We start from the raw sequence: 13686 nt of genomic DNA on the forward strand, positions 1-13686 counted from the left end.
TGTGAGGATGGGGGGGTAGAGGGGGGTGCGGTGATACATTTTTGTTTTCGCCATCAGTGGAGGCGTGGTCATTGATAATTTTTACAGCATAGGCAGAGGTAGGTCAAGGAGTCCTGGGTGGGATTGTGGTCGGTGCAGATTCAATGGGTGGAATGGTCTCCTTCTATAGATCAGGTGGAAAGATTAGTGGAGGTGGGCAAAATTTGGAGCTGAGGCCACAATCAGATCAACCATGATCTTATTGACTAACGGAGCAGGCTCGAGGGGCCAAAGGGCCTACTCCTGCCCCCAATTCGTATGCGTGTACTGGCAGCAATGTGATAATCAGTGTATAATTTTTTTTAATGATATTGTTTGAGGGATAACTCAAGGCCAGGGTTCTGGATGGAACTTCCCTACTCTAATATTTAAGAACCTTACTGTTCACCTGAGATGGTCTAATGTCCCATCTGAAAGGCAGCACCTCCAACAGCACAGCACATCCATAAATTCATAAGATATAAGAGCAGAATTAGGCCATAGACTGTGGCATGGCTTATTTCAGCGCTGTAGAGCCTCTACTTCGAATTTGGAAAAACAGTCAGCCATGGTGGTTACAATGAATTCTGGTTAAAAAGTACATCTGTGAGCATCAGGTAAGAGAGGCGACAGACTGAGCCTTGCTCACACATCCTGCTCAAGTAACCTGCTGCTGCTGGCCGGTAGATCAGTGGTCACCGGAATGAAAAAACACAAAGATCGGCAGTAAAACTATACTCCAATATCAGACCGTCACCTCGGGATAGATAATGCGGATGAAGGGGCCTCTATTGATTCAGACTAACACAGACAAGCCCCCTAAACATTCAGTAGTAAGTATCGACATTGGCTCATCCTTCAGCCATTGGCAGCTTTTTATTCAGTCACAAGAGATTGTTAAAGCGACCCATTAGGCTGCGCTGGACCAGATCTATTACATGGCAGTAACAGGATTTTGTTCTTTGCTCTGGTGCACTTCATTTATTTAAAGGGATGCTGGAGTTTCCAGGCTGCTTCTGTTTAACGCACTGAACCAGCACCTGGTTCCCAGCTAATTTCACCCTCACAGGGAGGAGTAAGTACGTCTGCTGACAGAAAGCAGGTCTTTTCTTTCCCTCTGGCCGTGTTCGCCACAAGGCCGGAAAGTCCCCTCCAAAACCAGCAGACCTTTGCATGGTCCATGTCCTGTCTGCTACCATTCCCACGACGGGCGGGACGGGGAAACTCTGCCGATGTCTCTGTGGACAGTGCAGAACCATCAGCAACATTGTGGCCCAGTTTGTCTGAATATTGTGCTGTTATACAAGAGCGGTCCCCGGATATATATATCAGTCTCCATTAGGCAGTGCTGTACCGTGAACAAGTTGATGGACCAGTTTTAATATACAGGGGGTGATTCTCCTGTCCCACTGTGCTGCTTTTGTAGCACAGCAGGCCGGGAGACTCGGAACGGAGGCTGTTTCGCACACTTCCCACTGGACGCCACAGCCTCTAGGCGTCTCCAGCAGCCGAATTTCCAGCACCATCGGCTCCGTGCCAATTTCTGTCGTGCACAATTTCTGCAAATGTGCACCTCCATCTCCTTTAATCTAATGAGCAGGCCCGGGACTGAAATCTCCGGGCTAGCCATTTTGTAAGTCTTGCTGAAAAGCCAGCGTGACTTACTCCAGTTTTTATGCAAATTCGACACTTAGAATTTCTTTGGGAGAATCACCCCCCACAATGCTAAACATATAGGAGGCTTTGCACCTGTCTGTGTATACAATGCTGTATTATAAAGGGGACATAGACAGTTGTGTTTTATAGAGGAGTTGATGGACCAGTCTTTGTAGGCAACACTGTACAACATTACACTAGAGCAATGATCTTGGTGAAGCTTGGTCAGTGTGGTGTACAGGAGCACAGGCTGTTTTGTACCCCTGATGCTGAACTAAAACTTGCCACTTCCATCTTGCTGTGCACATCCTGAAATGTCTCAGGGTTCCTTACAGACACTTGACAGAATCTGAGCAGGGAGAAGGACAAATGGCAAGTTGAATTCAGCAGATTAATATCCAAACATAGAGTCTTTTTCTTGTAATATTGAATTGTAATAATACACGTCCAAAAGATGTGCCAATTAGGTGCATTGGCCATGCTAAATTGACCCTCGGTGTACTCAAACTGGAGTTTGTCGACTGGGGGATTTTCACAGTAACTTCATCGCAGGGTTAATGTAAGCCTACTTGTGACTAATAATTAAACTTTACTGAATACTGTAGCCATCAGTAGCGTGTGGCTGTCTTCCACAGCTGGTGCCCATGTTTACCTGCATCTGTGTCTCACAGACATGTTTGTATGTTTTGCATGTACATCTGTCTCATGATGCATTCCCTATGTGTCCCCTCCACGAGTCGTGCCTGTCTACGTACCCGCCTGTAGCTGATGTGTGCAAATCTGTCACGCGTGTTTTGCCCGTTTCTCCTGCGTGTCTTTCCCCATCCGGCCTGCCCGCCTCTCCCTTCTGTTTGGCTCAGTCTGCATCTGCCTTCACTCCGAGAACGATCGCAGCCCATTTTCATTATGTTGTATTTTCCACCAACAGACCCGATCTACCCCATCCACAATCCTGCCGGGTGTTATGCCAACGGGCAGATCCGTGCACACGGTGACAGGTGGCGTGAGGACGACTGCACCTTTTGCCAGTGTATTAATGGTGAGCCCCACTGTATGGCCACAGCCTGTGGTCAGAGCTGCCTGAACCCGGTGAAGATACCCGGAGAGTGCTGCCCCGTCTGCGAAGGTAGGGATCATTTACACGTGGTCACTCACGGCAAGTCGTGGCCTCTATTGAAACAGGCAAAGCTGAAAATTGTGGTCCGGGTTTGTGGGCCGGCACGGTGGCACAGTGGTCAGCACTGCTGCCTCACAGCACCAGGGACCCGGGTTCGATTCCCGACTTGTGTCACTGCCTGCGCGGAGTCTGCACCTTCTCCCCGTGTCTGTGCGGGTTTCCTTTGGGTGCCTCAGCTTCCTCCCACACTCCAAAGATGTGCGGGTCAGGTGGATTGCAGGAAATTTCCCCTCGGTGTCAGGGGGACGATCTAGGCTAAATGAATGGGATTACGGGGATCGGGCCAGAGTGGGATTGCGCAGACTCAATGGGCCAAATGGCCCCCTTCTACACTGTAGGGATTCTATGACAGCAATTTAGTGAGGGGCAGTAAAAGGACACAGATGGATAATATGCTAATTGATAATATTGTGTAGAATTAATATTCCACTTCTCCAGTGGAGTTAATGGTAATTATTTCTGGAAACCAAAATGCTTTTCGTCAGATACTTAAGCTTGGAATCATGGCTTTTTATTATGATGATGAGCCTCCCATGCCAGTGCCTGCTGCCAGCCTGAACACTCTCAATACAAGAGGCACAGATTGTCAGCGAACTGCAGCTCCGTCCCCATCCCCCAGCGGTTCCTTGGCTGCGCAGCGTGGCTGGGAGAGAGAGTGACCATGCGGGAAATGCTGACTTCCCTTTTGTAGCGGCTCTTCCATCAGAGGCAGGAGGTGTGACAGCAATGGGAAGCTGGGACTTCGGAGATGCTCACTCCGTAACCCCTCAAAGCTGATGCTTCCCCGCAGCACCTGCTACCCCCCCGAGGTGCAGGGAATGACCTTCTCTGATACTGATCTCCAGTTGTGGTGTGTTGTCAGCTGGTGACAAATGTTTAAAAAAAACGTCTGTCAGCTTCCTCCAACCCTGACTTCAACCTGGGGCCCTGACCGCCAGCATTGTCTCTCCTTTTTTAATTCACTCATGGAACATGGGTGTCACTGGCTGGCCAGCATTTATTGCCCATCCCTGGTTGCCCTTGGAGGGCAGTTCAGAGTCAACTACATATTGCAGACACATGTAAGCCAGACCAGGTAAGGATGGCAGATTTCCTTCCCTCAGGAGATTAATGAACCAGAGAGGTTTTTCCGACAATCATCAGTAGATTTTTAATTCCATATCATAGAATCCCTACAGTATAGAAAGAGGCCATTCAGCCCATCGAGTCTGCACCGACCACAAACCCACCCAGGCCCTATTCCCGTAACCCCTCATATTTACCCTGCTAATCCCCCTGACACTAGGGTCAATTTAGCATGGCCAATCAACGTAACCCGAACATCTTTGGATATATTTTTTATTATTTTGTTTGCATATATTTTTTATTATTGAATTCAAATTCCACCATCTGCCCTGGCGGGATTTGAACCCGGGTCCCCAGAGCATTAGCTGAGTTTCTCGATTAATCATAGAATCCCTACAGTGCAGAAGGAAGCCATTCAGCCCATCGAACCTGCACTAACAACGGTCCCACCCAAGCCCTATCCCCGTTACCCCACATATTTACTCTGCTAATCCCCCTAACACCAAGGGGCAATTTAGCATGACCAATCATCCTAACCTGCGCATCTTTGAACTTTGGGAGGAAACCCACGCAGACACAGGGAGAACGTGCTGACTCCACACAGTCACCTGAGGCTGGAATCAAACCCGGGACCATCTAGCTGTGAGGCAGCAATGCTAACCACTGTGCCACCATGCTGCCCAGAGGTGTTTGGCAATGATGAGTGTGGCAAGAAAGCTGCCAGTGGGTAGTGTCCATGACGTCATGGAATTGATTTGGGAGAGGGGGGCATGCAGAGTTAGGATCCAATGGGACAGTAAGGGTGGGAAGCCTGTGGCCAGGAGGCTGCAAGGTTTCCCTATGATATCCAGAGTACTTGATCTTGCTCCTCCTGATTGCCAAGGAAATCTTTAGAAAATTAAAATTACTTCCCATCTTGTCCTGAGCCTGGCTGCCTGCTGAGATCAGCAGCAGACATCAAACACACAACTGCTTCAAAACGGTCTTGGATGTGAAACACAGTCAGCACTCAACCTCTGTGTTTATGGTGCCCTGGGATATGATATTCAATAACACTATAGCACGCCAAAACCCCAGGTTCGATTTCCGGCTTGGGTCACTGTCTCTGTGGAGTCTGCATGTTCTCCTTGTGTCTGTGTGGGTTTCCTCCGGGTGCTCCGTTTTCCTCCCACAGTCTGAACAGATGTACTGGTTAGGGTGCATTGGCCATGTTAAATTCTCCCTCAGTGTACCCGAACAAGCACCAGAGTGTGGCGACTGGGGGATTTTCACACTAACTTCATTGCAGTGTTAGAGTAAGCCTACTTGTGACATAAATAAACTTTAAACTTAAACACACACTCACACGCACACTTTCATAGACACACACACACATACTTTCACAGACACACATACTCACACACACACTCACACACACTTTTACACACATACACGCATACACATTATCACACACTCTCACTCACACACAAACACACACTCTCACTCACACACACTCTCTCACACACACACTCTCTCTCTTTCACACACTCTCACAAGCACACACACACTCACACACACACACACTCACACACACACCCACTCTCACACACACACACACTCACACACACACCCACTCTCACACACACACTCACTCACACACAGACTCACACACACGCACGCACAGACACACTCTCACACACACACTTACACTCACACACACACGTACACACACTCTCACACACACACGCACACACACCCTCACTCACACACACACACACACTCTCACTCACATACACGCATACACTCACACACACACCCTCACACACACACACATACACTCTCTCTCACACATACACAGACACACACACACTCAAGCACACACACACACATACACACACACTCTCACTCACACACTCACTCACACACACACACTCTCACACACACACACAGACACACACTCTCTCACTCACACACACACACACACACACTCACACCCACATACCCACACACACACACACACAGAGACACACACACACACACACACACACTCTCACTCACACACACGCACACACACACACACACACACTCTCACTCACACACACGCACACACACACACACACACTCTCTTTCACTCACACACACTCTCACTCACACACACACACACACTCACACCCACATACCCACACACACACACAGAGACACACACACACACACACACACACACACTCACACCCACATACCCACACACACACACACAGAGACACATACACACACACACACTCTCTCTCACTCACACACAAAGCTGAAGCCTGGCTCAGAGCTGCTTTAAGCACTTTATGTAATTTCCTCGTTTCAGGCGAGAAATCAGGAATCTGTGGAATGCAACTGGTAAATGAAAAGTTATTTTTGGAATGATGTGTATCTTTTCAGAGGGATCTTACAACAACATCCCCAGTAAATTTTCAAATTCGCGCCTGGCAGGTGGTTGCTTTGAGGCAGCAGGTCATGAAGGAAACTAACGTACAGAGCTTGATTTGTTCCCTTTAATAAGCGCTGTATGATTTATACATCCCCCTGGTGTGTTGTGTGTGGTATGTTGCTGCATAATATGCTAATTTCAGCACAGCTTCGACCTTGCAGCAGCTTGGAGGTATAGGAGTATAAATTAGAGATAGGATTATAACTCTCTCCCCAACTCTTCCTTTGAGGGGTAAATGCTTCGTGTCCTGAGAAAGGCTTAGAAGAAGAAATCCTACAGCCCTTTTGCTTTGATCCTGCCAGGTTACCAGCCCAGGTATCTTCCCCACTGCTTTGTGAAATGTCTACAGTTTTCTGCCTTCAGCCACGAGCTCATGGCAACCAACGCCATCCGCTGCTCACCTTCTGTACAAATAAACATTTCCCCGGCATTTGTCCTGACCTCTACTTCCACAGCCCTGACCCTGTGCCCTCCAGCCCTTGGACACGCACCAGCAACAGTCCAGCTTTCATTCCTCTGTCCTGTTCCGAGTCGAGTCCTGCTCCAGATCTTGTGCACATTATCTAGTCTGACTGCAGCACTGTGAGAACATTGCACTGCCAGGATGCCAGCTTGTTGGATGACGCATTGAACCAAGGCCCTCACATTCAAGATGGATGTTCATGATCCCAAGGCACAATTTGAGGAAAGAGCAGAGGCAGCCTTCCTGGAGTCCTAACCAATTAGTACATCTTTGGCAACATTGTTAAAACAGATTATTTGGGAACTCTGATACTGTGTTGAAAAACCAAGGCTGGTCTTCCCGTGGTTTGCCTTCCCAAGGCTGACCACCCCCTGTCTGACCTTCCCAAGGCTGACCACCCCCTGTCTGACCTTCCCCTGGCTGACGGTCCCCTGGCTGACCCCTTGGCTGACCTTCCCCTGTCTGACCTTCCTCTGGCTGACCTTCCCCTGTCTGACCTTCCTCTGTCTGACCTTCCTCTGGCTGACCTTCCTCTGGCTGACCTTCCCCTGTCTGACCTTCCTCTGTCTGACCTTCCCCTGGCTGATCTTCCCCTGTCTGACCTTCCTCTGGCTGACCTTCCCCTGGCTGATCTTCCCCTGTCTGACCTTCCTCTGGATGACCTTCCCCTGTCTGACCTTCCTCTGGCTGACCTTCTCCTGTCTGACCTTCCTCTGGCTGACCTTCTCCTGTCTGACCTTCCTCTGGCTGACCTTCCCCTGGCTGATCTTCCCCTGTCTGACCTTCCTCTGGATGACCTTCCCCTGTCTGACCTTCCTCTGGCTGACCTTCCCCTGTCTGACCTTCCTCTGGCTGACCTTCTCCTGTCTGACCTTCCTCTGGCTGACCTTCCCCTGGCTGATCTTCCCCTGTCTGACCTTCCTCTGGATGACCTTCCCCTGTCTGACCTTCCTCTGGTCGACCTTCTCCTGTCTGACCTTCCTCTGGCTGACCTTCCCCTGGCTGACCTTCTCCTGTCTGAACTTCCCCTGGCTGACCTTCCCCTGTCTGACCTTCCCCTGTCTGACCTTCCTCTGGCCGACCTTCCCCTGTCTGACCTTCCTCTGGCTGACCTTCTCCTGTCTGACCTTCCTCTGCCTGACCTTCCCCTGGCTGATCTTAGAACATAAGAACATAAGAAATAGGAGCAGGAGTAGGCCATCTAGCCCTTCGAGCCTGCCCCGCCATTCAATAAGATCATGGCTGATCTGTCGTGGCTCAGTTCCACTTTCCTGCCCTCTCCCCATAACCCTTAATCCCCTCTTTTATCAAGAACCCATCAACCCGCTTCTTAAAAATATTTAGCGAGGCAGCCTCCACCACTTCAACGGGCAGAGAATTCCAGAGATTCACCACCCTTTGAGTGAAGAAGTTCCTCCTCAACTCCGTTCTAAACCGCCTCCCCTTTATCTTGAGGCTGTGCCCCCTAGTCCTACTGTCTTTTTTGAGCGGGAAGAGTCTCTCCACCTCTATCCTATCCATCCCATTCATCATCTTATACGTCTCAATGAGATCTCCCCTCATTCTTCTAAACTCTAACGAGCACAAGCCTAGTTTATTCAGCCTCTCCTCATAGCTCAACCCCCTCAACTCCGGTATCAGCCTAGTAAACCTCCTCTGCACTCCCTCCAGGGCCAAAATATCCTTGCGCAGGTGCGGCGCCCAAAACTGCACACAGTACTCCAGCTGCGGCCTCACCAATGCCCTATACAGCTGCAGCAAGACCTCCCTACTTTTATATTCAATCCCCCTCGCTATGAAGGCCAGCATGCCATTCGCCTTCCTGACCACCTGCTGCACCTGCAAGCTGGGTTTTTGCGACTCATGCACAAGGACCCCGAGGTCCCTCTGCACCGTCGCCTGCTGCAGTTTTTCGCCACGTAAGTAATAGTCCTTCCTACCATTCTTCCTACCAAAGTGGACCACCTCACACTTGCCAACATTAAATTCCATTTGCCATTTCCTGGCCCATTCGCCCAGCCTATCTAGATCCTTCTGCAGACTCTCCACACCCTCCGCACAATTTGCCTTTCCCCCAATCTTGGTGTCATCAGCAAATTTCGACACCCTGCACTCGGTTCCCTCCTCCAGATCATCTATATAAATGGTAAATAGCTGAGGTCCCAGCACCGACCCCTGGGGCACCCCACTAGTCACCAACCGCCAATCCGAATAGCACCCATTGACCCCCACTCTCTGCCTCCTATTTGACAACCAATCCTCTATCCACGCTAACACCCTACCCCCAACTCCATGTCCCCTGACCTTCTGCAATAACCTCTTGTGAGGTACCTTGTCAAACGCCTTCTGAAAATCCAGAAAGACCACATCCACCGGCTCTCCTCTATCCACTGCCCTAGACACATCCTCATAGAACTCCAGTAAATTTGTCAGACACGACTTCCCTTTAATGAAACCGTGTTGCGTCTGCCCTATCAAGCAATTCCCTTCAAGATGCCTCGCAATTTCCTCCTTAATGACGGATTCCAACATTTTACCTACCACAGACGTTAAACTAACCGGCCTATAATTCCCCGCCTTTTGCCTGGCACCCTTCTTAAACAACGGCGTAACATTAGCCGTTTTCCAATCTTCCGGCACTTCCCCGGAATCCAGCGACGTCTGGAAAATAACCACCAAGGCATCCACTATAACCTCCGCCATTTCTTTCAGAACCCTCGGATGCATTCCATCCGGTCCTGGGGACTTGTCCACAATCAGCCCCTCCAGTCTGTCGAGCACCACCTCTCTAGTAACAGTAATGTCATTAAGACCCTCCAGTCCTACCACCTTTCCATCGCTAACACCCGGCAAATTATTCACGTCCTCCTCCGTGAAGACAGAAACAAAAAAGTTATTCAATACCTTAGCCATATCCCCATCCCCTACCACTAGCTCCCCTTTCTCATCCTCTAAAGGACCAACGTTCACCCTAGCCAGCCTCTTCCTTTTTATATATTTATAAAAACTCTTGCTATCCTTTTTTATATTAAGCGCTAGCCCAGCTTCATAGCTTCTCCTACCCTCCTTTATCAACTTCTTTGTCAATCTTTGTTGACATTTAAACCTTTCCCAATCCTCTTCTCGCCCACTGCTCTTAGCTACTCTAAATTCCTCCGCTTTTAATTTAACACTTTCCTTCACCTCCTTCGTTATCCACGGCTTATTACCTCTCCTCCTACTGTCCTTTTTGACCATCGGAATAAATTTCTGCTGAGCACCAAGAAAGATCTCCTTAAAGATCCTCCACTGCTCCTCAGCAGACCTACCTTCCAACGCGCTCCCCCAGTCCACATTCGCCAATTCTTCTCTCATCCTACCATACTCCCCCCTATTCAAACAAAGGACGCGTGTCCGGGAACCCACTTTCTCCTCCTCCATCTGCAACAGAAACTCCACCATGCAATGATCACTCTCTCCAAGAGGATCCTTCACCGCAAGGTCCCTAATTCTACCCGCCTCATTACATAGCACCAGATCCAAGATAGCTCGCTCCCTCGTCGGCTCCAACACACACTGTTCAAGGAAATTATCCCGGCAGCATTCCAAGAACTCCTCCTCGAGCCCACCTCGTCCAACATGGGTCGACCAATCAATATGCAGATTGAAATCTCCCATAACTACTGCCGTCCCATTCCTGCACGTCGCACTTATTTGCGCGTTAACAGCCCCATAACTGACCTTCCCCCAGTTGATCTTCCCAAGGCTGACCTTCCCCTGGCTGATCTTCCCATGTGGGAAGTACAGGAAATTAACAGGCAAAAGCAGAGAGAGGGCATTGCCATATCTCCAGAAGTTGGCCATGAAGGAATAGTGCTTTATTGTACAAAATAACAGAAAGTAAAACCATAAGTCTGTGGTGAACACAAACAGGTCCCGAACGAGACAGTGTAACAATGGGCCCACTCGGGGTCTTGCTTTATACAGGGCTCGGTATACAAACTGGTGAGTTAATTACCAATTCCCAAGGAGCTCGTATTCAATGAATCTTACAGGGAGGTCAACCAGTGATTCCCCATGCAAGTTGCAGGGGTATTCATAGACACCAGAACAAAAAGCCTCCAGAGTTAGCACAACCCAAATTCTCTGAAGGAATTTGCGATGGGCAGTGCCGTTCCATTGCTGCTTTGCAATCTTCTGATGATGAATTAATAACTCGAGCTGTTAATATTTTTATTTGTCGTCTCTGAGAGCTTGATGTCACCCCTGAGACATGGTGAGGAATACACAACAGAGAGCTGTGAGTGTAATCAGATGTCAGCGCAGACAGACACACATCCATACACACACACACACACACATTCACACACAAAGAGCAATTCTGAGCTGTCAGTTCTCGGAATCAATGCAATCTAAGCAACATTTCCCAGAGTCGAGGCAAACACATCATTGCTGAACAAGACAAGAGACGTACGGTTATATTAATGCATTAGGTAGCAGAAACTCAATCCAGCTAAAACAAAATCCCAGTGAGAAGTGGGTGTTTGAGCATGAGGGGCGCAGAATCAGAGTGGGCGGTCACTTCCAGGATCTTTTTTCAAAACGGGATGGTATTTGACATTTTTGTTTTCTTTCTCATATTTCAATTCAGTCGAAGTGTAACAAAATCACTTATCACAGAAATCCTTAGTAACGATTGTCTTCAAGTGTAGATATTACATCCCCATTGTCTTGTCTGGTAAACTGGCGGTGCATTGCTGCCTCACAGTGCCAGGGTTCGATTCCCGGCTTGGGTCACTCTCTGTGTTGAGTTTGCACGTTCTCCCCGTGTCTGTGTGGGTTTCCTCCGGGTGCTCCGGTTTCCTCCCAATGTCTGAAAGACGTGCTGGTTAGGGTACGTTGGCCATGCTAAATTCTCCCTCAATGTACCCGAACAGGCGCAGGAGTGTGCCGACTTGAGGAAGCTTGCAGTAACTTCATCACAGTGTTAATGTGAGCCTCACTTGTGACACTAATAAATAAACTTTTACTTTCCCTTGAGGCAAAATTGTTTAAGGCAAATTATCACTCATTACCACCTTCCCTTCATTCCCAATGTAATGAAGCTTGACCCACTTAAAATGCCTTTCGAGTTTTCAAGTCCAGGAGGTGTTGCTGGTGTGCACCCGCTCTCTGCCACCTTCTAGTCAGTTTCCCTTGGTGCGAGGATTCAATCCTTCATGTTTATCCAGACAGTACTACATACATTACACCAAGTAAATGTTGGGCCAGATTTTCCAACCTCACCCTTGGCTGGAATTCTCCAGTCCCACTGCAGTGAGCGCCAAATTCTCCATTTTCAGTGGCAGCGGCAGTGGGGCGTGAATAGCTGGAGAATTGTGGCCATTGAGAGTTTGCAATTCCCGACATTTTCTTCACAGTATGTTTTACGGACTGATTTTGGTCTCTAAGTTGGAGTTGACCTGGGCCTGAGACAAGCCGTTAACCCTGAGCACCAAGGCCAGAATTCTCTGACCGCTCTGTGTGGCACCATGGTTAGCACTGCAAACCCAACGGAGAAAAATATAAAAGCCTGAAGAAACAACTGAATTTTCCAGTCTTCTAACGCACCCAAAGTGCTGTCCTTGTTCCCAGCTTCCAAGCCTCCTGGTTATTTGGGTAGCACAGTGGTTAGCACTGCTGCCTCACAGCACCAGGGACTTGGGTTTCATTCCCAGCTTGGGTCACTGTCTGTGTGGAGTCTGCACATTCTCCCCATGTCTGCGTGGGTTTCCTCCGGGTTCTCCGGTTTCCTCCCACATTCCGAAAGACGTGCTGGTTAGGTGCACTGGCCGTGCTAAATTCTCCCTCGAGGGAGTGCCGGAGTGTAGCAGCTAGGGGATTTTCACAGTAACTTCATTGCAGTGTTAATGTAAGCCTACCTGTGAATCAATAAATAAATAAACTTTAAACCTTGCTCATGGCTGGGATTCTCCAGTCCCGCTGCAGTGAATGGAGTTCTGGCTGAGCACCAAATTCTCCATTCTTGCTGGCAGCAGTGGCAGGGTGAACGAGATCTGAGAATCCTGGCCTTGGTGTGTGATCTTTTGGGACGACCTCTTAAAAAGCCATTCAAAGGATTACTATCGTTGGAGACTAGTTTTGCCCCCCTTCACCCTCACCCCAGTGCAGTGTATAGGGAGTCACTGTGCAGTATCTGCCTTCATATCAATCATTGTCCTTCAAAAGCAACTCATTGTTTGAGGCACTTCAAGACGTTTCTACATGATAAGATGCTGTACAATATAGGTGTTATTATAATAAATTGCAGGAAGCTATCACACTACAAAATAATACAAACAAATCCCCAAAAATAGTATTGGAATGAAGAAATGAAGACATTTGCAGCGCAAATTACATCCTGAAGGTAGTTCAATCTCAGGCACGTTCATGAGATTAAAAAGCATAACCAGCTTTTTCTTTCAATGGATGAAATATGTGCTCCTCAAGACCTGAAGGAAGTTGACCACTGCAAAATAGAACCATTTCCCATTTCAGTGTCAGTCAATTTCAAGGATTTGATTTGATTCATTATTGTCACATGTATTGCTATCTGGTGAAAAGTGTTGTTTCTTGCGCGCTTTACGGTCAAAGCATACTGTTCATAGGGGAGAAGGAAAGGAGAGGGTACAGAATGTAGCATTACAGTCATAGCTAGGGTGTAGAGAAAGATCTGCTTAATGTATGGTAGGTCCTTTGAAAAGTTTGATGGCAGCAGGGAGGAAGCTGTTCTTGAGTCGGTTGTTATGCGATCTCAGACTTTTGTTTCCTGTTCCTGATGGAAGAAGGTGGAAGAGAGAATGTCCAGAGTACTTGGGGTCCTTGATTATT

General features: G+C 48.5%; 1 protein-coding gene across 1 annotated transcript in view; it reads left to right on the forward strand.

Moving 5' to 3' along the window:
• crim1 (cysteine rich transmembrane BMP regulator 1 (chordin-like)) overlaps positions 1 to 13686 on the forward strand; it is a 207191-nt gene that overhangs the window by 133253 nt on the left and 60252 nt on the right. The window contains exon 7 of the mRNA XM_080200734.1: positions 2603 to 2800. Coding sequence (XP_080056860.1) covers positions 2603 to 2800 — 198 coding nt within the window. The remainder of the gene's footprint in view (positions 1 to 2602; positions 2801 to 13686) is intronic.

This window comes from Carcharhinus amblyrhynchos, chromosome 12, assembly GCF_965287045.1.
Source record: "Carcharhinus amblyrhynchos chromosome 12, sCarAmb.v2.hapA, whole genome shotgun sequence".
NCBI lineage: Eukaryota > Metazoa > Chordata > Chondrichthyes > Carcharhiniformes > Carcharhinidae > Carcharhinus > Carcharhinus amblyrhynchos.